The sequence below is a fragment of the Pseudopodoces humilis genome, chromosome 1 (assembly GCF_049639895.1).
Source record: "Pseudopodoces humilis isolate 2021_Gansu_Grassland_sample_001 chromosome 1, ASM4963989v1, whole genome shotgun sequence".
In the NCBI taxonomy this organism is placed as follows: domain Eukaryota; kingdom Metazoa; phylum Chordata; class Aves; order Passeriformes; family Paridae; genus Pseudopodoces; species Pseudopodoces humilis.
The window spans coordinates 83457451-83483673 of NC_142200.1; the positions used below are offsets into that span (position 1 = coordinate 83457451).

Sequence of the window (26223 nt, forward strand, 5' to 3'; positions counted from 1 at the left end):
AGATGGAGAGAGGTGCAAAGAGCTTGGTATCACTCCAGTGGCCATTTTCACGGCTATTCTACTTACAAAATGAATTGAACTTGCTCTAGGAAAGTAGGGATAATAAAACTGAAGAGATATCAAACTTTGAAAACCACCCTGCTGTCATAGGAATATTTAAACAACTGCATAGACACTATTTCTAACAGCTTTATTGGTTTAATAACTGTTGTACAAAATTGGTCTCTGAAACATTTTAAGAGCAAAAATTACTCTGTAATTATATTTTTTTCTGTATTTCAGCAGAGGGGATACAATTTTTAATTTTTCTGGAAAATAATGTTCTCAAAATCTGAAATAGACACTGATTTTAAAAAGCAGCACAACAATATTTCTTGTCTCACAGCAGGAGCCAGAAATACAAGTCTCTTGTTTTTTCTTCGTTTCATTTAAACCAGTGACAGCACTATATGGAGAAAGCTTATTTTTGCATTTCTACACTGCCTAACTGCAATTCTTTACCTTCTGAACAAATGCAATAAAAGCAGAAGGATAAAAAAGTATCTGAAAGGCTTGGTGGCTTAATCCTTTCAACCACGGTGAAAGGCACTGTAAAGGGAATTTTTATCCCAGTAGAAATATTAAGAGTCATAAAATGAGAACCCATTCTGAACAGAGCAGTCATGTGTCTCGTTCCTTGAAGAAGTCTTTTCCTTTCAACTCTTCTGGTAGATAGTCCTGCTCCACAGGTTCCTTGTACATGGGGTTGTATTTATAGCCTTTTCCATAGCCCAAGTTCTTCATGAGCCTTGTTGGGGCGTTTCTCAGGTGCAGAGGAACAGGGGGCAGCGGTCCCGTGTGCGTCCTCAGGCATTCCTTGACGTTGCCATATGCTCTGTACACCTCTATAGACTTTGGGGCTCTGGCAAAGTACACAACACACTGTGCTAGAATCACCTGCAAACAAGCAGAAGGAAAATGCTTATACATTTTATATATAATACATAAACATATATGTAAATGTTTATACATATCACATTTTTAACAATAAATGCACAACCACTTTTATTTCAAACTACAGCATCTACTTTAAGAACTACAATGTTCTCTTCTCAAAGAAGGGAGATGCAGAACGAACAAGTTACTAAGTCTGCCCTCCTTGCAATCTGCTTCTTTTTGTAGTTGCAGGTAGATTTTACAGATTGCAAAACTTTCAAATCAGTGAATTAATGAAGCCTTTACCTCACATTCTGGCATTCCAATGAAGTGACAGCCTTGATAAGCAGCAACAGCATGTGTTAAAGCCAGAGGATCTGCCAGTCCTACAGAAAGGGATCAGATAAAAGCAAGCTAAAGTAAATTTATTCTATTTAATGTCTCTCTTTTATTTTTTTTTCATTTTATTTTTCCTTCTCCTGTAAAGTATCCCTGCACATTTCAGAGCTGCTTTCTCATATATAGGAATTCCTGGTACAATACCATATCATACATAAGATCCACTCCCTCCATCCACAAGTTTTTCTTTCTAAGACATGAGTACGATTTATAAACTGAATCTGCTGCCACACAGTGGCAGCCTGAGCAGTAGCTGACCACATATGACTCTCCTATTTTTTTAAATTGATAAAGAAATGGGGAAATATTGTTACACAGAAATAGCTTCCCCAGATCTCGTAACTCTTCACCCATCATATATGTGCTAAAAGTGGATCTTCTACCTAGGATAAGTAAATAAAGATGCCTTACGGCTAGCGACCCAGCTACCAAACCTGAGGTTTGCAGGTCTGGGTGGACATTCACATGCCAGACACATTAAAAAATCTGACATCCCTGAAATACATACTCTCTGTTGCACAGGTTTACTGGTGACCTACAAGAAGCAGGGTTTAAAAGAATTCATATTAATACACACAAAACCTGACCTCAAAAATATTTGTCTTTCCTGAAATAGGTTATCATCACAATGATAACAAACTCATGTAGGTTTCTGCATGCATATACAAAGTTTTTGTTGCATGTGAAGTATTTCAGTATTTTGTACCTACTTTGCCTGTAACTCTTTTGGGTTTGTTTCTTTTCAAAAGACAACTTTTAGAAACCAGAGAAGCCAGGCAGATCTTCATTCAATGTGATATTCCAATGTGGAATACGGCAAATACTGACCTATATCTTCACTTGCAAACCTCACCAGCCTCCGTGCCACATAGAGTGGATCCTCACCACCTTCAAGCATTCGAGCAAGCCAGTAAAGGGAGGCATTTTCATCAGAGCCTCTCATGGACTTGTGCAGGGCAGAGATGCAGTTGTAATGCTCTTCTCCTATTTAGGATGGGGGAGAAGCAATACACAAAGCTGTTAGGAGGAAATTAAGTGAAATGCATTTAAGGGAATAGAATGTATTTTACTAGATCACATCAGTAAACATAAACTGCTTTTTCAAGTTCCTTATATGGATATGTGGTTGCAGTATTCATTAATGTTTTCAGTGTCTGCATGGTTTCCCATGTGAATCATTCCCTAATTACATAAGCGAAAAGAGCAACTGCTGATGAAAAGGAAGTTTTTTGGGTTTTGTTAACATTGCTAGGCAAACAATTTTGGTTTTTTTTAACCTAACAGTTAGCCTTACCTTCAAAAGACAAAAAAGAAGGTAACTCCAGGTATTTTAAGCAGTTGGGAAGAAAACTCCACGTAAATAGCTTATAATTGCCAAAAAATACAGTACAAGCACATACAAACAACTGATCACTGCCTTTGGACACACACAGAGCTCTGGGAAGACAACACAAGAATCAGAGAAATCCAGTGCTATACAGTAGTGATATTTTAGATGAAAGATACTTCACATCATCTAAAACTTGAAAATGAAGTGTGCAGTAAAACACAAGTTTGATGTGCTGTATAGGGGGGAGAAAAAAGGAAATGCTATGAATATACAATGATGGAACATCATACCATTTGGAAAAAACAGAATTGTAGTGCACAACCCTGGCAAACCCCTAAGAAATGCCAAGTTCAACTGTGGACACCTGCACTACTGCAACTACACTTGAAATGCCAGACTTCTAAGTAAAAAATAGGAAGACTGAAAGAATTACAATGATTTTTTTTTTTTAATATTGAAATTTAATATATTATTAGATTTGGACTCCAGGAAGAAATGAAGCTATTCCACAGATCTTCTAGGGCTACACTTAAAAATAGGGAGTCAGTATTACAAGCACTAAATAAGACCCTTCCTGTGTACAATTCTCCTCTGTGCAACTGCTTTTGATTCTTATGCATGTCTTTTAATCAAACCTGTAAGAGTATTTTGCTGCAATATTGTTAAACTTTCCATGTTATCTGCCTTTTTTATTTTTTCAAGTGCCTGGCATTTCTTGGCTCACAGCTAAGTATGTATTTTAAAGGCAACTGCCTGCATGCACAGCCATCTGTTAATACTCCTCTTCTTTCTAAGGCTAAAAGGATTTACAGCCTGAGGGCTACATCAGAACACCCCAGTCACTTGTAGGCTCTGAAAAATAAAAGGCCTGCCCCAGTGAGTTTGAGAAACAAAATCATCATGCTACTTGCAGTTGCTCCTTTTGTAGCCTCCACCTCCTAGGTCCATTCCCTCCATCTCAGTTCCTGGAGTATGATTCTGTGGGGAATTCAACACGCTGCTGGCGAGCACAGGCAGTCAGACAGCTATTTTTGCTAGGACTCCACACAAAGAGCCCTGGTATGCAGCTCTCACTTGAGCCAACACAAACAGAATGTCCATGCTCCATCCTAACACTTGAGTCAGGAGCAATAAACCCAAAGCAGCTGAACTCGCATCATCCTCTTGCAAGAGGCGTCTCTTGGTCTCTTAAAAGCTAGGAAGATGGCCTTTAAATATCTCCAGAGGTTTCACTCACCCAGATTTTTCTGCTGGAGGCTTTTATATGCTGTTTGGGCTACTGTAAAGTGTCATACGTGGGGATACCAGCTGGAGAGGCAGAAGGAATCCAGTGGATACGTTTGGTCTAGATATATAAAACTGCAGGTAACTTCAGGCTTCAGCTGAGAAGGGAATTAGTTTTCTCCTTTTATTTCCTTCCTTACAAAGTTAGTGTTGGTGACAGAGCTACAATGACAAAACTTATACAAAATAATTGCTTTATCAATTAAAGACAAAACCCAGTGATGTGCATTAGAGAGAGGTCTTACATTTCTGTCTAAAAATACAGTTTATAGATAGCCTGAGATACCAAAAGCAGTTTAAAAAAAATTAGAACTTTTAGTAGAATTTTATTTATTAGCTTTCTCCTACTGGTTAGCTAACATACAGGTTTGGGCCTTAACAATTCAGTTGAGAGACAGACACATACCAACTTATCTATCTCTGCTATATCACAGATACCTCTTGAAATTGAAACTATGAAGAGTGTCTGGAATCAAAATACATTTTCTCTGTGCAGTTATATCCTTCTGAAACAAGATACTACACAGGAGGCTTTGTGGAAGAGAAGGCTTTCTCATGTCTGACATATATAGATGCATACATCTTGTTGATTGCTTCATGTGCTCATGAGGAGTTCTCAGGCTAGATTAAGATGCGGGTTTATCTAAAGTCATATTGCTAGAAGATAGGGAAAAAGTCTCCTTCACTAACTTTTATTTTTACTAATATTTGGACTTCTTAAACATTCCCTGGTCACAAGGTAGTGGGCACAAGTAAAATCACAGTCCCCATCTCACATCATTTTTTCTCTTAGCCAAAAGTAAACATCAACTGCTCCTTGAGAAGAGACAGAGGAAAGCATTGGAAGTAAGACTAGAGCAACAGTATGGGTAAAAAGTCTTCTTGTTCTGATCCAGCAGAACAAAACTGAGATGGGGAAAAACATTATGGTGTGAGTATGGTGGTTTAACCAGCTGGAAATTAAACTCCAAACAAACTCCAACCACTCCCCTACCCCAGCAATGATGTGCATGGTATGGGAAGGTAAATTATCCCTGCCCACATGGCTCTAAGCTCTGCTCCAACAGCAAGCCCTAGACAGTCAGACACCTTCTCTTTTCTCCTCCAGAGAAGGGAAAGGAAACACTGCTCCAAATTGCAGAATAAATTTAATTCAGCTCAACACATTGCCAGCCTTTACCATAACTGATGTTGCTACACAGACAGTGAAATTACTGACATTTATCTTATTAAATTAGTGTTAGCAGAGTGATACAATATGTAAAAGGAGGGGGAAACAATACAACTTTATTTAAAAGATCTACTCACTGCCCATCTGCAGGTGAACTTTAAAGAATTTGGTTGCTCCATCATTTTCTAAAATTTTCAAAATTTTAACAACTGCAATTAAAAGATAAAATATGACTAAATACTTTTTGTTTCCCTCACACAGCAAGGGCTTCAGGCAGCTGCTAGCAGTAAAATTGGATTAAAATTATTTCCAGCTAAAATGTATAAACTATCTGCACCAAAGACCTTTTCCTTTACATGTCTGCACACAGATCAAAACAACAACCTAACAACTGCATTATGAATGATTTCCTTTCTAGATTACTTGAAGAGAAGAGAATGCCCAACTACATGCATTGGGCAAATTTTGCAGAAGGTAACCAAAAAATAATGTAAAATAAAGTCCATATTTACACAACTCTAAACACTAATCAATTATTTGGTGCTTTCTACATGAACATGCAACACTCAAATATATGCTGCTGCTTTCATGATTAGACCCTCCAATTTAAAAGACTGAAGCATTTTATTTTAGAGGATTGTAGATTCCGCCACCACAGCTGTGATTCAAAATGTATTAGCTAAAACATGCTACAAAAAAAAAAAAAAAAAATTGTTTATGCAGTAGCTGCTATCTGGAAGTCCTCTGTATTTAAAAGGACAAACAGCTATCTCTACTACGGACAAAAGTGGTCAACCTGCAGTCAACAGTCAGTGTTCAATACAGACTTGCACAGAAGAGAGAAATTCTGTAAAGCATGTACTTGGGCAACCTGCTATTGTGACAATATCTGTGTCAGATTATTTTTTCTGGATTTTTATATAATCCAGAAAAACAGAGTTTTAACTGCTCTCACCAGTCTGAAAATCTCTGGCCAAAAAGCCCCACAATAAATGACAACAAAGATTTCTGCAGCAGAGAAGGGCCTGACACATACCACCCAGACTTGATGCAAGTCTCAGGAAGAGGCACTCTGTGCCATCTCTACCAGAGCAAGAAGGTGTAGGAGGGCTAGGAGCAACAGACACAGCTAAGAGTTCTGTGTGACAGTGGCCACAAGGCGACAGCAAACACACAAGGGACCTACAGGGTGCAAGATACTCGCACCAGCGAATTGGTCAGATTTTCCACTTCCTTCTAATCGTGACCTCTTCCTGACACAGACCCCATAAAAATTTTCTTCTCCCTCTCCCTGCCTACCCTCGACTTCTCAGCTGCCATTAGATCAGTATCTGCCCAGCTGCCTTCTTCCTGACAGTGAGTCATCATTACTTCTTTGTAGCAAGAAGGCTGCAAGCAGGCGTATGTTACAACCAACCTCAAGAAACCTCTCATCAAAGGTGTTGAACAGCGGCAGTTAATGGAGCATATCAGAAACAGTGGCCAAAAAAAGAAAAAGTAAATCAGTTCTCCAAATACTGCTTGGCATAATAATTTCATTCATACTATTCTGCATGGTCATTCAAGTATTGCTGAAGAACTAGCATATTGCATTCAAGGGGATTCACCTAAGCTATGATACTCACTGATTTTTAACCCTCTAACATAAAATGGTTTAGTGGCCAACTATTGTGATTGCCTATGACAGCCAAGTCACAAATTTAGCTAGAGTGGTTATCACACTAGGAAGCATTAAGTGCAATGAGATTTATGTGGCCTGCCCTAAGCAAGCTACAGAATTCATTACCTTAAAAAGCAACTCTAAAATTAAAGCAAACTGCTCAGGTTTTGACATAACATACTGCTGTGAATGTGAGCACTTCCAAGACTTTCAAAAGAGTAGAAGTGCAATGAAAGATATTCAACCTTCCAGAAAAATGTCCCCAACAAATTCTTCTGCCTCTTTACACTGAAATCCTCACAGAAGACAATGTAACATTAAATAACCATGCAACTGTTTTGAGGACAGAAACAGGTCCTTCAGCTAATCTACAATTCCTGGTTGAGAAGGAATTCCCAGCTGAACTACATTGTAGAGGAAAAATAACTTTTAGGACAGACTTCAGTACAACCACTGTTTCAGTAGAGCAGCTGGTAGAAGAAAAAGAAGAAAGAGAAATCAGGGAGGCTATCACATCTTGAGAACGCTGTGTCTCAGGAATGCATCTGTTACTCACCAGCTCGGTCATACAGGATGTGAGATCGCTGGAGCCCCTCCTTTACATGCTCTTCTGTTACCAGAATGCCATCTGCAGCACCACCTTTGGTAGTGTTCAAAGGAGTGGTCCTTCCCGCTGCTACTCTGGCCTGAACTGCCAACTGGAGTCCATTCAGCCCAGTCCTGGCATCTCCATCGCAAAGATAGGCAAGTGTGTTCAGAGCTTTCTCCTCTATGTACACCGGGAATCTGCAACAGAATAGAACCCATCACACCCTGTTATGCTGGAGATGTCATTTCTTTACGAAGTTTCTTGATACACAGCTGGGCTGACCCTCTTACTCCTGCTCCAATGCCTGCTAAATACAATTGCGCATGAAAAATGCAGGGCAGGAGCTCTCATCTATTTAACCCCCTTATTTTTCCTTACCTCATTAAACCCAACAAAAACTAGGGTTAGGTTTTAGCCACAGCCCAATTCTAACACACCCAGCTAAACTTCATAAGGTTTTACTCCATCAGCATTTCACTGCTAGCACTTCAAATTCCTTGGTGGAAGAACAGTGAAAAGACAGGAAGCTATCCATATACAGGTGAGAGAATACAGTGAGTTATAAAGTAATTAGCATAAGGTTTTGAACTAACTACTAACAACAGTAAGAGGTGCTATCAGTTGCTCTTTAAAAAACAACAACTGGAAAGATTGTTTACAATGTAAAACACATGCGCCCTACTTTTTTTGGTACTACAATTTAGTCATTGGGGTACAAAAAAAAAAATCTTACTAGAAAGAAACTGCATCCCAATACATGTCCATCACTCTTCTTGCCATCTACTGCTCTAAGTGTGCCAGAATTATACCAACACAGGAAAAAGGCCAAATTGCAGTTAAATCACCATCTAAATGAACAAGTCACTGAGATTAGCTCAGATGATTGGAGCATAGTGTTAGTAACATCAATGACTGTATGGGCCATTCACTTAAGAGATGGACTTAATGATCCTTGTGGGTCCCTTCCAGCTTAGAATATTCAATGATTCTTGAAGATGGGAAGACCTGAGAAATGCAGCAACTGGATCTCCTGAGATCTCCTAGTGAGTCCATGAAAAATCTGTGAGAACAACAAAGTCCTCAAGTTCTGTCTTTAGGTTTCCATCTGCCGGGCTGCAGTCCTCACCGCTGGGGCACATCCAAACCAGTTCACCACTGCATGTTTCACAGGCACCCTGTTGAGGATTTAACCCTCAGTTATGTAGACAAGGTAACATCCAAGGTGTTGCCAGGCAGAGGGTGTAACTGATCTTATTTGGAGACAGCAGATAATAGAGTTAAACATGGCATTAATGGCCTGAACTGAGCCACTTCTAGTAGCTGCACTGTAAATCAAGAGTGACAAGAACCAGCAAGGATTAGCACATAAGAGTTTGGTGTGAGAGGCCATTTCTTATGAATCTCTTGTGTGTCAAATAATTAAGGATTCACGACAGCCCTGCACTTCATTTACCAAAAGATGTGTTACTATTACTACCAGAAGTGTACAAAAAGGCAGCGTTGGGGCTCCCAGAAAGACATGTCCACTGATTTTCATTACTTGCCTTCTCTTCCTCCTTGCAAACCCATTTTGCACTTGTCACACAAAAGAAAAAGACTGCAGGTTCTGGAAAAATTTTAGCAGTTAATATTTGAGTCCTCTCATGGCCACACATAAAAAGGAAGAACTAGTAGAGGTGCAATTTTAATCAAACACTGCAAGTGAAAGCTGACAAATGTCTTCTAGGAGCAAAACCCATGCAACAGAGAGTAGACAGTAGGAATCATGCCCTGGGAAAAATAGATGCAACATAGGCATCCCATCATGACTTTTTGCCATCTCCTTATCTCTCACATACTTGATGAATCTAGAAAAAAAAATTAACACACATACAGTGGCACTTTTGCCAGGGTGTTTCAACCATCTTTGAACAAGGAAGCAACACAATACAACTGCACAGGGACTTATGTCAACTGACAGTCAATTATGTCAAGCATCAAATTCCCTGAAAATCCAGAAGCAACATTCACCCCTAAGCACTACAGATGGGCACCAAATCTTTCATAAGCAATTAAAAAATCCAGCAAGGAAAGCAAAAGCACTTTTTTAAAAACCAGGAGGCACTACACACAGACTTTCTGCTGCTAATAACTCCTTCAACAGAAATGACCCCAAATATATAACATGCTGAGCAAACACTTCTCATACACCGGCAGGGCATACTTGAGAGAAAGTTTTGCCTTCAAGGACTAAGATCTTTGCCTGCTGCTTGCAGAGAAGCACACCCTGTGCTTGAGGCCTCCTCATACTGATACCACAAATGCAGGCAGTGGCTGCAAGCAGAGGGGAAGCACTAAGAGCACTAAAAGGCAGGTACTACCTTGGAAGAAGCTAAGTACAGTTTTTCCCCAGAAAAGTTTAGGCCTCAGACCACTTTTGCTAATTTGAAGCTGAGTTGTATTCCTCTCTCGTTTCACTATAGGACACTAACTGCCCTGTTGACTCAACATAAGCAATGTATATTACAGAAAATGAAACAAATGTTCACAAGAAAAGTATGAAAAATCTGGTAACAAGCAATGGCCTTGTCCATTTCCATGGTGACATTTCAGTGTAACATAAGGGTAACAGCAATTCCAATCCAAATAATGCATTATGTATTAGCTGATCCAGTCCATGCCTACAATAGCATGACATGCAGGATGTGATAGAGAACAAGAAAAAATGGAGAGAGCTTCCATATACAAGCTGTTTGCACAGCACATTGATGAGAATCACTGATTGGAAATTACATAATGCTTCCCTATTGCATAATCTCAGCTCCATACGCACTATTTCAAAATAATAAAATGTTATAATAACAATGTCAGAATAAAACGATAAAATGTCAGAATAACTAAATTAATATTTTTGTTCTGAGCAATTAAGATCTTAAATTCTATATCTTGATGATTTCACTTTACTAGGCAGGAGTCTAATTTCAAAATCCTGATGGCAAAAACCACTTGCTGTGTTTTACATTTTTAAGCCCATCCTGTCTTCAGAAGTTCAAGTGTCCTACCCCCTCCCACTTCTGACAACTTCTGCACCCATCAGATCCACAAGGCAGAATAACTCCCATGCTTTCTGTCTTCTTTCCAAGCTCCTGATACTCTTGCAGATGGGCAATCCCATATTTTATTCAACTTCCAAAATTAACATTGAACACCCACTGGACGCCAATGGTCAATGTTGGCACCATGTCACCAATGATACTTGGAGACAAAAACATAAACAAGCCAAAAGGGACGTGCTGGGATCCATCACTCCCTGGGCTGAAGACGATATATTAGCTCAAGGAATGGAAAACTACCACTACAGGATAATAAATCCTTCTTCCAGTTCCTCTTTTTCACCACACACTCGGGACACTTTGTGCCAAGAACCAGCATGAAATGTATGATGAACTACCCATTAAACCCACACAGCACTGCAGCATTTGAGCCAATGACAAGAGAGCACAAAGAAGATCAAGGAGTAAATATAAGGAAGCCCAAGCAAGGAGAACCTGTATGATCAGATTTGAAAAATTACTAAGCAAAACATGAGATGAAGCACCCACTGCTTGTTTCCGATATAAATCAGTACTTTCTTACTTTCTCAATGCAGTTATTCTCACTATATTCACTCCTCGGCAGATTGCAATACTTTTACAGGCAAACACAGTTCTTCAACTGAACTACTGCAGTGTGATATGCACTGCTCACTGCCCTACAGCACTGTCTTCCAGTGCTGCCTCTCACCTCAGCAACTCATTTCCTGCAAGGAATTTGAATGGATATTCCAATTCAGGAATAATTTTCAATGAAGTATTAAACACCAAAGATCCAAAGGAATTCCACCTTCAGTGTTGTGATTTATGAACCAGCGAATTCAAAACATGCCAGAACTTGTAATACAGCCAATAACAAGCTGAACTGCATGATGTCTGGGCTTGCCAACAGGAAACTGGGGTTCCTTCCATTTCCCTCAGCTGTGTGCCTTCTGTGCTATCTAGCTTCAAACACATTAATCAACCATCCAATTTACTGTCTGACTTCAATTAGAGATACCATTCCGAGAGCAGCACTTGAGTGACAAAAATAAAAAGCCAAACGAAGAATATGGTTTCTTCTACCACATTGTGTAAGTGTAGTGTATCACTGCACACCTGGAAGAGCTTGTGCTATTACTGACACAGCATAAACTGCAGAAAGCACAAGCAGTTGCAGCAATAAGAAACATCTTTAACATTGACTTCCTACTTTTCTTCATCATGTTTCTTCCTTTCCTGTTTCTCCATCTTTCAGCTTGATTTACTGAAGACTTTGAGGCACAGTTCGATGACGGTAATGCTGATGAAAATATCACAAAAAGCACATATTATTCTAAAGAAATCCAGTAATTAATATGAAAGCTGCCAAAGAACCTTTGTGAGCCACAATGACACACCAAATAGAAAGACATCCAAGAAGTAATACCCACTGCTAGTTGCTCCAGCTTTAGAGCAAGAAAAGGCCACAACGGACTGCAAGAGAATCCAGGCGATCTAACTTTATCAGAAAACTGCAGCAATGGTGGAAGCAAGATAAGAAAAATCCACAAAGAAAATCTAGGGAAAGAGATTTGGGTAGAGCACACTTTCCTTGTGGAGTGCAGATGATGAAAACCGTTGAACCATTTGGGAATGGCTGCATTCTTGCCGAGAACGGAATGCCTGTAAAGACTAAGGAAGATTCACCCTCACCCTGTTCCTCAAGGTAATAGGAGATACCACAAAGAATCATCCTCTTCAAAATCTCTTTTAGGTAAGCCATCCTCGCACACAAGTGATGTAATATTAAAACCATCTGATTAACTGAGGTCAAGCAGCACATGCAGTACTTCATACTACATTGCTGTGGCTTGGAAAGGGAGATTCACATGGGAAATGAAATGCAAAATTCAATGCACACATCTCTTGCGCCTTCTTGCTAAATCTCTGCAGCATTTCCAAAGTGGATACACACCACCGTTTAGGGATGTGCTGCATTACAGCTCCTTTTCTCACTCCGGAATAAAGGTGAACACCATTAACAACCAAAACAATTATAGTTGGTTATTTCCATTTATTTTTCAGGACAGCATGAACAGTTACCTGCCTGCATCTAATGACAGTCCTACTCCTTAGAGGCAAGGGGGTAAAAAAGCTCAGACAGCTGCTCCTGCAGAGCAGTGGAGAAGCAGCAATGGTATGGACACTGAAGCAAGAAGCAGGAATTAATGAGGAATCCAAATCAGAACCACGGTAAGGGACAGGATGGCTTGTAAAAATCTGAACTTATTAGCAACAGAATGTAGGAACTGTGGCCCAGCACCAGATTGCATCATGAAAGAAGAAAGACCTGACACATAACAGCAACAAACCCTCCTCAATTCAAAACCCCATTTTTATTTTTAAATGCTTGGCTCCCATACCTGCTTTTGGAGTGTGGCCTTCTCTCCCCAGGGAGAGATTTCTGAAACTGTGTTAGTCTGACAGTCTGCCTGCCAAACTTCTTTCAGTTTGATGAAGCACCGTGCCGTTTAAATCATCCATAGCTATTGGAAGGTTACAGACATGGAGAGCCCAGCGAAACCCAAACCCAAACAACTGCAGCTGAAACTATGCCTTGTACTTTAATCCTGTACAGAAAGAAAAGTCTCTGAACCCCAGTCAGGGTGTAGCCACAGCCACAGCTGTGCCGTTACATTAATGCTGACATGCAGTACTGCCTTCTCTTCTAAAATTCACATTACTACAACACATAAAAGCTACAAATGAGTAAACCATGAGTCAGGGTAGCCTAAAAATAAAAAAGGAATACCATTCCTTACCTGTCCTGACCTCAGCATTCAGGTTGGCAATTCTTTGTGCTTACATTCTGTGATAAAGTTCAAGTGGATTCCCTCTCATTTATTTCATACAGTCTGTCAATCACCACCGTGTCAATGCACTGTAAATTACTAGAGTGGAGCCAAGAGCCAAAACAAAAGAAGGGTAATAGCTTGCATGTGAGTACCACAGTACCACGCATTACTCTTATTTGCCAGCCTCCTGTTTCAGAAGGCAGGTAACACCCCTTGTAGACAAATCTGGATGTTGTTTTTTCCAAAACTTACTCAAGTGTTCAATATGAATTGATCTGTCTGGACATCAAGGAACAGAGAAAAACAAAGTCTCTCTTGAAACAATCTATTAACATCTCACAGCAACAACCTCCTCTTGTCACAGGATATCCTAAAACATAGCACAGGACTTATCCTGCAACTAAAGAACAGAAGCAGCAGCATCCTCTCTGATCTTATTAAAAATAAATTCTCAGAAAACAACAAACTTCTGGCAGGCACTTCCAAATTAAGAGGGGATACCCCATCCAGCACTTAACGGTAATGTGATGCTTTTACAACCAGTAGCAAGAAGTAACACACAGTAGGACATGACAAAAACCCAGTTACAGGCTTCCACAGCAAATCTTCAGCAGCAGAACAGATTTAAATGCCCTGACAGGGTCAGTCAGGAGTTATGGATCCAAGTATAAAATTCTCTCCTAATCCAGACGGTGAGATTATGTTTTGGATGGAGAGAGCCAATGCTTTGAATTCTCTCTCTCCTGTCACCCCCACCCCCGCCATATGCTGCCACTTCTTTTCTTTACTATCAGAAGTGGCTAGGGTTTCTCTTCCCACCCCCCAACTGCTTCATTCTCTCCCTGGCAGGCAGTCAGCTCCTCGGGCTGCGCACGTTAACACCCTGCAGCCCATAAAGTACTCACTCCGAGCTCTTGCTGCTGCTGCCAGTCGCAGGGGTGCCGTGCTGGTCACCCTGGCCCAAAACCTGGAGCCCTAAGGACCTGACAGCCCTCATCAGAATTGCCTCCATTGCTTCAACCGAGAGCTTCTCCAGGACGATCACCCGGCAGCGGCTCAGGAGAGCGGCGTTGACTTGGAAGGAAGGGTTTTCTGTGGTTGCTCCTATCAGGGTCACCGTCCCACACTCGACGTGAGGAAGGAAAGTGTCCTGAGCATGGGAGGGAAGCAGAAAAAGTTGATCTCGATCAATGACAACCTGAAACATCCCATGTGAGTAGGCTACTTTTTTTTTTGCGTCGTTAGGCTTTGGGTTCCCTGTTGATATGACAAATAACCACACTGACAAGGCAGTTCATTCACAGATATGGAAATTATTTAATTTCACGCACCCAATGCCTTAATAATAAATGACTGCACTGAGAATAACCCTACCAGCTGAAAAGAAATAGGGTAAAGAAATTTGCAAATTTGGGATTTGTGTGACTTTGGTTTATTGCATGGCAACCCAAGAAATCATGAAATTGCCTTATCAAGTATAACAAATAGTGAGGCTGCTCCTAAATACACTTTGAATCAACCTTTAGGACTACAATTCCCTGCCTAATCCCAAAGTACCATGCCATGACTTATTTTTTCTCACACAGAAGAGAGGACAACACTAAAATACCCACCTTTGGCACATTCACATTCCAGACCTTTGTAAAGGTAAAACAGAATGCTACCCCCCAGATGGAGGCTGAAATGAAGATGCGTGCAGCAAACGTTACTAACATGACTTTGCAAAAATACTACTTCATAAAATTATCATATTAAGACTAGCACATAAGTCAACTATAACTCAGCCTTTTATTTAAAGCTTTGAATCACAATACTTAAATGTTGGTTGGAAGTTAATAGGTATTTAGGTGTTTAATTAAGGTATTTAATTTTTATGTTTCTCCAAAATTCATGTACTGAAAGTATTAACACGGAAATCAAAAGGCCAAAGGAAGGTATCACCTTAAGGCAAAGTGGGAGATTTTATAGAAGTGCTGACTAAGGCTCTTTTAAAAAAGCACTGTAGTACAATACCTGCTGAGATTTATTGAAACGATGGATCTCATCAATAAAGAGGATAGTTTTTCTCTTGAAGAGTCTTTTTTCATTCTGGGCTTGGCTGATGACATCTCGAACATCATTTGTCTTAGCACTTGTGGCTGACAGTGTCACAAACCTCATGCCATTCTTTTTGCTGCTGTTTGCTATGATGTGTGCCAGTGTAGTCTGAAACAGCAATAAGAGAAAGCTTTGTAAAAATCATTTCAGACACAGAAAGTACCAGTTTAAAGGAAATATGTAAAGAAAAAAGCTGTACATTTTGGACAAAGGGACAGTGTTGACAGTTCACAGAGTTAAGGCATTTTAGCTCACGTTGTTCTAGGGCACAGAAGACTTAAAAACTTCCTGCTAGAGGTAGCTGCCAATTCCTCTGCTGCATTTCTAATGCCTGCACTTTTACGTACCAGACCCAGTGAGCCTCAGTACTGAAAAGGACAGCACTGACAGCTGTCTCCTTTGTCAGGGAAGAAGATCTCTCTGCCAAATACATTTCTGTCACAGAAGATGGGCTGACTGCAATTCCCTGTGCAGTTATTTTGTGTGGTATGCTAATGGATAAAGAGCTGGACTACCCCAAGACACCTGCCTAAGAGTTTACAGCGCAACTGTGTGTGAGAAATAAAAAGCTTCAATGTTATTAAATAAACCCTTTTATATTTCAAATACATATAAAAATGAAATTAATCAGACAGCAGTTTCTACAAAAGCATGACAACATTACTATTGAAAAATTACATGCCAGCTTAAGAAAATGTAACTTCTAAATCTAAATAGTCAACAGTAATCAAATGGTGGCCCAGGGAAACAAAAGGCAGCTGACTGAACAAACTGGCTGGTTTTAGTAAGCAGCTATGTTGTTCTTCTGTCCTTATGAACAATCTCTTCAAATCCAAATTTATTTACAGATAATTTCACTTAGCCTACCAAAGCACAGAAACAATGTCTACTAATCTCCTGGGTACATTTACTACACCTGAACGTATCACAGATGTGATTTTGAGACTTTCCTTCACAACCCTTAGTTGTATGCCCAAAAAGAGCATATCTCTATTTGAAAGTACTGCTGAAGAAAACACGTTATTCTTTCATCAAGCTCATTACTAGAGAAAAATCCAAAGGAGACCAAAGACAGGAAAGCCTCAGCAGATGAGGGGTGGGACAGGTGCCAACAAAACCACCTCAGAAGATATTCTAAGTGCTGAGGTTAAAGCAGCAGGTGGTGTCAACCTGATCCTCTTGCAGGGAGGCTGCAGAAACAAGCACCTACCACTTGGCTACCAGTGGTGTTGCAGTACCCTGCTCTATCCCTTTAATGGATCTCCTTGTCCCTGAAACTGCAACCAGCCCAAGTTAGAAAATGGGAGGCTAAGAAGAAGGATGTATTATTAATTATTTGTGCTTTAGTTTTAGTGAGGGCTTCCTGATTGCCTTCAGAAGAGGCGTCATTTCAGGTCCTGATCAAGACTCGCATCCCATGTCATATCCTCCCTCGCTTCCTGGAGCTCAATCCACCAGCCCATCTCCAAGTTGTATCATTGAAGAGGACAAGACTGGAAAGACATTTGGAAAGTGTTTGCAGCAAAGCCTACAGATATTAGGAAGATCTGAGAAAATAAGCAAATTCCACCCCCGCGCCACCAAAACCAAAATAAAACTATATTTGAAAGTGAGCTACCAAATTAAAAGCAATACTCATGTTTCCTTACAAAAGGGCTTTGGTTCAGAATGTAACTTCAGAGGATATACCCATGCATTATAAATCTCTGAAAGCACAGAAACACGCAGTACATCAAATCTGAGGATGAAAATGGAAAAATGTACTTGTTCCTTCTCTAAAAGTGGCAGTGGTGACAGAACAAAGGAAAAAGATAAAGCAGCTATTCTTCTTGTAGCTCCACTTGGACTGGTAGCTCACATTATACCCTGTCTGTCACTCAGAGAGTTTTGTTATTTACAAAAAAAGCAGTAAGGACTTTGTTTTAAATACATGCACAGGAGTCCATATTTCTAACTCTAGTTTAGGAAAAAAAAAAAAAAAATCAAAGAGATTTGTTTGAAAGTTACTGTTAGACCAAGAATCTACTTGAAATCTGCTACAGGGATCTCAGCCAGCACATACCTCTCCCTCTCTGCCAACTTGTGGGTCACCAAAGGTTGCAATAAGAATAACATACATTGCCTTTCAAATGCAATGCCTGACAACGACAGGCATGTTCACAGCCTCTTCCTTCTGTTCTGCACAATCAATCATTCAGCAAGTCAAGCTGCCTGTCATACAGATGTAAAACTTTCCCGGGTCCTCTGGAAGACTTACTTACCATGAGTTGAGGCTTTTTTATTCTGCTTTTTGTCCTGCCATCTCAAGTGAAAGTCAGTAACAAGCTACAGTTTTCTACCTCTTTGCTACTTCAGGTTACAACCTAACAGAACACATAACCTAAGAAGGATTCACGTAAGCAAAGTAGCTTAAGTATGAACACACTAGCACAGAACAATTGAAACTCATATGCTAGAATCCTAGTTTCCCTCAGGGGCAATGTCTTTAAGGAACAAGAAGAAAATTAGAAATTTGATATAGAAGAAGACAGAATACTGATTATCCTTCATCATCTAAAATAAATTTTTAAGTTTGATTCTTACATTGGAAAACAGATCTTTTAAAATAATGACACTGATGTTGCAATTTTCTATGAGTGAGTACCCCTGAAAGAGAACCTGCATAACAGGCAAAAAAAGGAAATCCAAACAAGTTGATAATGTGGATAATGTGTTCCTTTCATTATACATGTGTTTCTCATTTAGGTCATGTTTTTTTTCCTTATGGGCAGGAGCAGGAATATTGTTTCCCACAAACTAAGAACAGGAGTGATCAGTGATCCTGCAAACTAACCCTTTGCTAGCTTCACTAAAAACTACACCTTATAAAGCTCACAGTGTAACATCCTTGCTCCTTCCAGAAACCATTCTTAATTCCTCTTCTACTATGACGCCAAACTATTCAAACTCATACCTATTATCTCAGCTTTTATGCTGAATATTGTGAGACCTTACTGACCTACCTGTTTAGACGAGCTAAAGCAGTGACATCATAAAAACCTGTTCTGAAACAGAAACATACTCACCAGGAAACTTCTAAACCATTATTCACCAAAGAATAACACTTCAGCCCATGGCCCATTTATTTCCAGACCCATTGCACACAGAACACTTAACTACTGAAACTCTCCTTCACCATCCTGTACCTATTGCTTTGTGTCAGTCCAAATGAGACTATCCTTTCCCAGAGGCTGAAACTGTCTCAAGATTTACAAACAACCAGCAACAAAACAAAACAGAAAAACCCCAACCAAACAAGCGCACTCTCAGCAACTATGCTACCTGTTCTTCCAGGCTTTGATACAAGGTATGGATGAAACAAAAGCAACCCACAAAGCATGCTCGGCTCTACACACCTCCCACTGTCAGAGCAGAAAAGTCTAGGAGATTGGTAAACTGGGTGTTTGTACTAGGAGACAAGAATTTTCTGTATACCCAGAAGTTTCCTTGACTGGGCAACACTCTTTAAGTGTGAACTATTTTCCTCCTCTCTGCACTACCATTAGTCAATACTACCTCACATCCACGGCTGGAAGAAAACAGTAAAAAGCTCGTACAACTTAAGCCAGTCTTACCGATGCTGATGTTGGATGACCACATTAGCTGCTCAGAAAGGTAGTCTTTTTGATTTCTGCAGCCCTGTACCAGGCCATTAAACTACGCTTATCACATTAGCTCACCAAAGCTCCTTACAGGAAGGAAGAGTGGTACTGCCCAGCTCACTTCAGAAAGAGGAATTGGAAAAAACTGGGAAGGGACTAGCTTATAGGGTTAGATCATATTAAGAATACTCTGAAACCTAAGGTACTTCCAATATTCACAGTTCTCCCAGAAAGTCTGGAAGGCTGTAGGCTCTGCCAGGCCACGTTTAGATGACCAAAGCAGATCTGGCAGAGACTGGCACAAGTGCAGTGCAGCATGGATTATTCTTGAGCAGGGATAATCTAGATGGCACGTAGGTTTCCCCAACAATTGACTTTGCTGGTTTGTTCCAGAACAAACCACAGTGTGAATTATGTTTGTGGCAGAGATGACAAGAGACTGATAAGCTTAGTGCAAAACACAACAGGCTAGTTACACCTACAGACCTGTAGGGTCTAAGCTATGTTATCAAGAGTGCTGAACTAGCACCTTGATTTTCTTTGCTGCTGTTTGACCATTACTTTCTGGCTATTTTTCACTCTTCCTTCATTCTGGCCAGGATTTCCAAATCTTTGTTTACCTGCTGTTGCCATCAATGGCCTCCCCTCACCCTCAACCTTCCCTTTGCTGGCAGCAGGGCCATACTGTGCTTGCCAAGAAATCAGGAAAGGCCGTGCTCTGTTTCACTGCCTCGAGGGAGACACCAACAGCATCCTTGGATGCCACATATGGCAGCAGTTCTCTGGGACGTAGCTCTGTGGATGTTCTCTGTACCACACTGCGTCACAGGAGATAAGCCAGGCCGTGTCTAAAGGAAATTGGCAGCATAGCAGGCGAACATGGCCTGGGGACACTGTCTATACAGATAAACACAATCAAAAGTAGCTGCAGTTGGCATTTATATAAGGGCAGATGCTATTCTTACCCATCTTGTTTGGTTCTTCAAACCCCAAATAGCCCACTGAGATACTACTGGAGGAGTAAGTGTCTCTGAACAAGAGACACAGCATGTGCTTTACAGCACTTCCAGAATCCAAGCCCAACCAAGCATAAACAGACGCAAGGTCATTGCATAATGTTTGTCAAAATGGATCTGTATCTCCATTGCTGTACCAAGATTTGTGTACTTACATTCCAACTGTTTTATGGATAAAACTGTATTTTCTTTTCCAGCATTCTGTTCCTAGAGAGCTACCCCAATTTATTCCTGATTTATATTGGTATAAGCAAAACCAAGCACACCTCATTACAACACTGCTCCCAGGCAACTGCAAAGACAAACACATTTTTCAGAGCTGTCCTGGACTTTCAGTTTACACTACTGTAAAAGACATGATGCATTTTCAGTTTAAAATTTCATGCTAATCAATTGAAAGAACTCATCACTTCAAATGGTTCAAATCAGGCCCCAAGTTGTATGAATTAGAGAAGACGAAATACACTCAAGAAATCAAACAGCCTGTTAGGTAACCACTCAAATTAGCAAAATAGCAAGCACTGGAGGGAAACAATGATAAATGTGTGAGCACTGAAATAGGTGTTGGTGCGTTCATAACACATGCTGTCTGTGTTTCAATGTGTCATTTATTGAATGCAAACAAAGAAAATAAATACAACGGAGTTCTAGAAATAAAATATTATGTCAGAGAAGACTTTGATAGAAACTTCAAAGACCAATTACTGGGGTTTTTAATGTTTTGCACTCATACCAAGATTGAATATTTTATCTTATTGTGCAAACATGGACCTCAGAAAATCATGCATGAATACTCTTTCTCTTATCTTCTGTAAGGAGTGGGTTCATGCCACTTGCTACCCATTTTTTTCTTGTTAAGCAGCAGACATAAGAGGCAATGTTTACTGTATTTAAATACAGAATGTTCAGGTTTATAAGGCTTAAACTTCATCTGTGGCAGCAAAATTATTCGGTGCTCAAGTTACGCTGTGTCCCCCTGCTAACTCTTTACTAAAATTGGTTCCCCAATGGCAGACATGCAAAAATCTAAATCCCTGTATTAAGGTGCCATAAATCAGCTTACAGCTTACTCACATTACACTCAGATTCATATAGGCCTTTAAAAATTTGCATAGTCAGGATGAACAAGCTAACTGTTCCTAAGTTAATAACCACGGCATCTCTTTAAGGCAGTGTTTCTTCTGGCATGAGTCTGGTCAGCTTCTTAAAAGAAGAAAATAGGTTCTTGTGTACAACACTTCATAGTGACAGAAGTGCAAACAAAAAGTCAAATTCTTTTCACCCAGAGCACCTTGGCTTCCTAAGACATTAGGATGACAGATTCAAGGAACAAAGATCATGCTCCTTTAAAGTAAGAGGACTCAGTACAGATGGAAACTCAAAAGAGGATCAAAATGGAAATACCCAATTTTGTCTTTTCAGTTTTGAGGATGTTTCCTTGAATATTCAAGTGCAGCTGAGGCCAAAATTGACTTGGGCAGAACAGTTACATAGCACACATATTTCTACTCTAGTACCTAGCTTTATTGTTCTCATGATAAAAATTCTCCAAAAATACTCTTGACGTACAATATGAAATATTATATTTTATAGCACTTTAACAGGCAAGATTATTTTCTTCCTGCTTAGAAAAAGTCTGTTGAACTACTATTTTTCATAAAGGTCCAGACTGAAAAATAATACATAAATTTATTTGAAATTTGGGTTTGATGATTTATTCCATGTTCAGTTCTGTTGTTTTTGGTTTTTTTTATCTTAGTCCTGCTCTCTCCTTTTCAAAAGTATCAGTTAGCATTGCATTTGGCTGTAGAAATGGAAGAAGGCACAGATGGGCTGCAATAACCAGATTCCATAAGTAGCAAGAGCCTGAAGAGGTTTAAGAAATGTATGACCATCTTACACAGCACTTCTGAATTTAGATCAAGGTATCTAATTATGCTGCTATTTTAGGTCTTTGATGGGCAGAGCTTAGCATATGGCCTTGTTACATACAAAACTACATATATAAAATACATAAAGGCATACAAATAACTACACAGTTATTTATTAGTCTTTCCTGCTGAAAAGGACTGTACCTAATGGAAGAAGTTTTTGCTGATCAGTCCATCCAGATCCTGAGGCAGTGAGAACACTTACTTCCCCTCTACAGGATCTTTCAAGTTTTCAAGCACTAAGTTGGTTTCTCATGAAATGTTTTCTTAGACACATTATACACATACAACTCAAATAGTAAGTGAGCAGGATAGGCAGGCAAGAACAGATCTCCTTTTCCATCTTTAGGCAGATTACTTTGCTTGCATGTTAAATCTGTTAGATGAGGGATTTTATAAGGATATATCCAAGAAAATAATAGAATTTTCAGATATTTAACTCAGAGAGAAAATATTATTTATGGGACAGAAGGTTTGAGAGAAAACTATACTCTAGCACCATCCTAGAAATACTGATAAACATGGATGATGGGGAAAAGTTCAACTTTCTGCAGAAGGAATTTCTGGTTCAGACAATAATGGATGTTTCATCAGGAGCCAGCTGAAAGGACACAGACTCAAAACTCTTTGTTGAGAAGAAATAACCTAGAAAGTAGATGAGTTACTCAGCAGTATAAGTACTTAGGGAGTAAAAATATAACAGATAAGTTGTGGAACTCTTCTTTGATGGGTTAAAAGGCACAGAAATGGTGCAAGTCAGACAACTGAGCAGCACCAGAATTTAAACTATGAAAAGCAAACTTACTAAATACAAATCTGCATAAAGCACATGGGTGAGGAAGATGGGTCATATGAAAGAAGAGTGAAAGCTGTGATATTAGAGGTATAAAAGAGATCACCAGTTACTCAAAGACACTTTCAGTACCACAGAAGGCTCCGAAAGAAGACCTGGAACACAACTGTTCCAGCTGTCACAAGCCCATGAAAAAGGCACTTCCATGGTGAAAGCCAGGTGCATTCATCAGATCACAACCCAAAGGCCACTGACACCAGTGCCAGTTTGCACAGAGGCTGTACTGCAGCCTTTGCTTTGCTACCACGGTACTTGTACAACTTTTCTTCCTGAGCAATGAGGGCGTCAAGAGCAAGCACATGCTTTATCTCTGTTGACAGAGATAAAAAGAAACAAAAGGCAGGAGACCACAAAAAAAAAATAGAAGCAAGCCCCTGAATGTGTTACTCGTTCAGCAAGGAGAATTCCTATTTAATGAAGAACTGAATTCCACTTCTCTCTCTGGCCATCTTACTTCAGTCAAGTAGGCCACCTACCCTTTAATCAGTTTTCAGAAATGCTTTGCTTTCAGAAACAGCCCTTCTTTACACCATCTATTCTGAGCTCTTACTTTCTGTTATTACTTTATTATTTTAAAGGAAGCGGCAATTACTGAAGTTCACTAGTTAGCTCTCTTGAGGTGTTAAGTTATCTAGCCTAAACAACCTACTGCATCATTGCTAATGGTATTATTAATCGAATTCTAACGCCTACCCCTTATTTACTGTGATTGACTGGCATTATTATTCAAACACCATACATCGCATGTCTTTTTTATTTTCAATTAAATATGCTGACAAGAGCAAGCTGCTGCTCTGTCCTTAACTTTTCTGCTAAGCATTAATCACTTCCCCTACCCAGATTTCTCAAACATACTCTCACACAGCCAACACATCAAATTATATATAATGTGTGGAACTTAATGCTGTGAACACATTAGACTGACAAAGAAAATTGCATTTTGTTTGCCCTGCCACACCACAGATCTGAAATATGTGGCATAACAGGACAAAATTAAGGTGAGATCTTAAAGAGTGCCTGACCACACCTGAGGCATTCCTTTGGTCCTTCCCTCAAAACTCTGAATTCCTTCACTGCAGTGCTAGAGGGTCTTTTGGGATTCACGATGGCCCTGGCATGCTAAAGAAGGCAGAACAAGAAAATGCAATGGTCAGATCCTGCAAAGACCCACCAGCCTAGAAGTGTTTGAAGATGGATGAGCACCTAGCCATCAGGCCATCTCCCTTCCACACCAGTGCTGCCTTCTCTCAGGGGCAAGATTTCGTAGGGTAAAGCAAACCTAGCCCTTGCAAACTGTTCTGTATTAATTTGGTGGGATCTCACCTTGTTTCCTAGACATATTTATGCGTTGTTGCTGTTTTTCAGCTTCTCAGCCATTAACTAAACCGCAGCTTGTGTTTTAGGTATGGACTTTGGAGTTATGAAATCTGAATTATGTGAAAGCAAGAGAGGCCTTGTGAAACCAAAGTGCAAATTGCACGGAGCGGGGCTGATGGGGGTGGAAAAATTCTATTTGATTCACGAGGCAGGCCGTGTTTTTTGTAATCTTAAGTGAAAACTAGAGGACATCAGCCAACATAAGGGAACTACAGAAGAAACCAAGAAGACAGAGGGGCGAAGAAAAGAGCGAGTCCGGAATCAATAGGTTCTAAAGTTCACCGGCCCCAAGAGCCACGTGAAGCAGCGCCGGCCCGACCCCGCAGGCTGGGAGCGGGGCCGGGCGCTCGCCGCCCGCACTCACCTTCCCGCAGCCCGGCGGCCCCCAGAGGATGAGGGAGGGGATTTCGTGGGACTCCAGCAGGGACCGCAGCAGGGTCTGCGCCCCCAGCACCCGCTCCTGCCCCACGTAGTCCCCCAGCGTGTTCGGCCGCAGCCGCTCGGCCAGGGGCTTCCCCTCCAGCTTCTGCGCCAGGCTCTCCCCCCACAGGCCTCCATGGCCCGGCTGCACGGCGGCCTCCTCCCGCCCCGCGCCGCTCCTCCCGCCGTCTGCTGCCGGGCTCTGCCCGCCGCCGCGGCCCTTGTGGAAGAGGGAGAAGACGGGGGGCGCGGGGGCCGGGCGGGCCTCCTCCGGCTGCCCCTCGGCCTGGCTGCCCGGCGGGGCGGCGGCGAGGCGCGGCCGCTTGCTGGGGGGCTCGGCCTCGGCCCCGCCGGCCTGCAAGCAGCCGTCCAGGTGCGCGTTGATGTCGGCGCCCGGCAGCTGCCGCTGGCACACGGGGCACTGCACCAGCCGCTCCTCCTCGGCGCCCTCCGCCGGCTCCATGGGTGGCCGGGGCAGGAAGCGGAGCCGCCCGCAGCCCTTCGGGAGCTGTAGTCCGCCCGGGCCCCTCCCCGCCCCAGCAGCCAGGCTTTCCCGGCCCTCCGAACCGTGCTGAGCAACCTCGCCGAGGGCTCCGGACTTGGCCGTCCACCTGGTCTTTCATTGAAATATGTGAAAACGGCATTCTCTGTGGAAAAACCATCAATATATTACTATTTTTTTTAAAAAATAGATTCAAAACCGAACTCTTGTATTATGCAGAATACAGGGCAGGTTGGTTTTCAAAGATGGGCGCAGTAAGTGGTACTATCCGCATCTTAATTTACGACCCGAACTTGACCCATTGGTAATTCTTTCCACATTACATCTTGTTTTCTTTCTTAAAGTATATGTTTAGGTTTAATTATACACTGTGACATAATAGTTCCCAGCTTGTAAAATTCAGGTCAGTCTAATGTCAGCTGTACTAGGAGGTAAACAAGTCTGGCTACTGGCTAACAGTACCCTCAGGCTTAAAATTTGAAAATGGCTGGTTAAAAAGTGGCCAACAGGTCAGAAATAAAATTTTTATTTGAACTGATGATGGAGACCAAAGGACTGAGTTTGAAGCAAAGCACTTTACAGCCTATCATGTAAACTTAGTTTTGACTGAAGGGATTACAATCTAAACCCAGATGTTGAAAGTGAAATGGCATTTTTGTGGATTCTGCTTCTCAGCTAATACCTATTTGCCTACCTATTTCTACTCCTGATCAGTTTTAGAAACATTTACTATATTAATATTTTTATAATGCATATATATTGATTTTCTGCTATAGGACAGAAAAAAAGAGCAGGACCATAGGGATGCACTACACGTGCTTACAGCTAAGCAGTGCTTTTATGACATGTGTGGTCTCTGAGTGTGTAAATGAAGATGTTGCTCAGGAGGCAAGATAATTTGTTTGACGTGAGCCACTGGCTTGCTGAAGATGACCCAGAAAGTAGAAGAAAGTATCTCCCAGGCCAGAACTGGGAAATGTAAATGACTGGGAGAAGGTTTTCACCCTCCTTTGGGGGGGGAAATGGAGCTTCACATCGTGTGAAGGTCATAGTTTCCCATTGCTTACTGGTGCATGACCAGGGTGAGATTCCTTCTCTGGGACTTCAGAGGAGGCACTTGCAAACAAATTTCACTTTCTTTTGCTCATCTT

At 41.0% G+C, this 26223-nt stretch overlaps 2 protein-coding genes across 2 annotated transcripts in view; one reads left to right on the forward strand and one right to left on the reverse strand.

Annotated features, from left to right (window-relative positions):
- Window positions 1-169: 169 nt before the first annotated feature.
- On the reverse strand, window positions 170-25042 carry WRNIP1 (WRN helicase interacting protein 1). The gene is made up of 7 exons (XM_005526480.2): window positions 24515-25042; window positions 15249-15440; window positions 14141-14385; window positions 7316-7545; window positions 2143-2298; window positions 1222-1301; window positions 170-936 (listed from the first exon to the last, which is right to left on the reverse strand). The coding sequence occupies exons 1-7, from the start codon at window positions 25031-25033 to the stop codon at window positions 661-663; spliced, it is 1698 nt and encodes a 565-aa protein (XP_005526537.2). The 5' UTR covers window positions 25034-25042; the 3' UTR covers window positions 170-660.
- Window positions 14327-26223, forward strand: part of MYLK4 (myosin light chain kinase family member 4) — an 82094-nt gene continuing 70197 nt past the window's right edge. Inside the window, exon 1 of the mRNA XM_088051182.1 lies at window positions 14327-14447. Within this exon, the coding sequence (XP_087907308.1) occupies window positions 14392-14447 (56 nt within the window). The 5' untranslated portion in view covers window positions 14327-14391. The remainder of the gene's footprint in view (window positions 14448-26223) is intronic.

Excerpts from the sequence above, each read along its gene's own strand:
- WRNIP1 (XM_005526480.2), bottom strand. The coding sequence starts at position 25,033 with ATGGAGCCGGCGGAGGGCGCCGAGGAGGAGCGGCTGGTGCAGTGCCCC. Across the intron at positions 15,441-24,514 it reads GGCCGCCGGGCTGCGGGAAG|ACTACACTGGCACACATCAT; the intron begins GTGAGTGCGGGC and ends TTGCTGTTTCAG. Across the intron at positions 1,302-2,142 it reads GTTTGCAAGTGAAGATATAG|GACTGGCAGATCCTCTGGCT; the intron begins GTCAGTATTTGC and ends CCCTTTCTGTAG.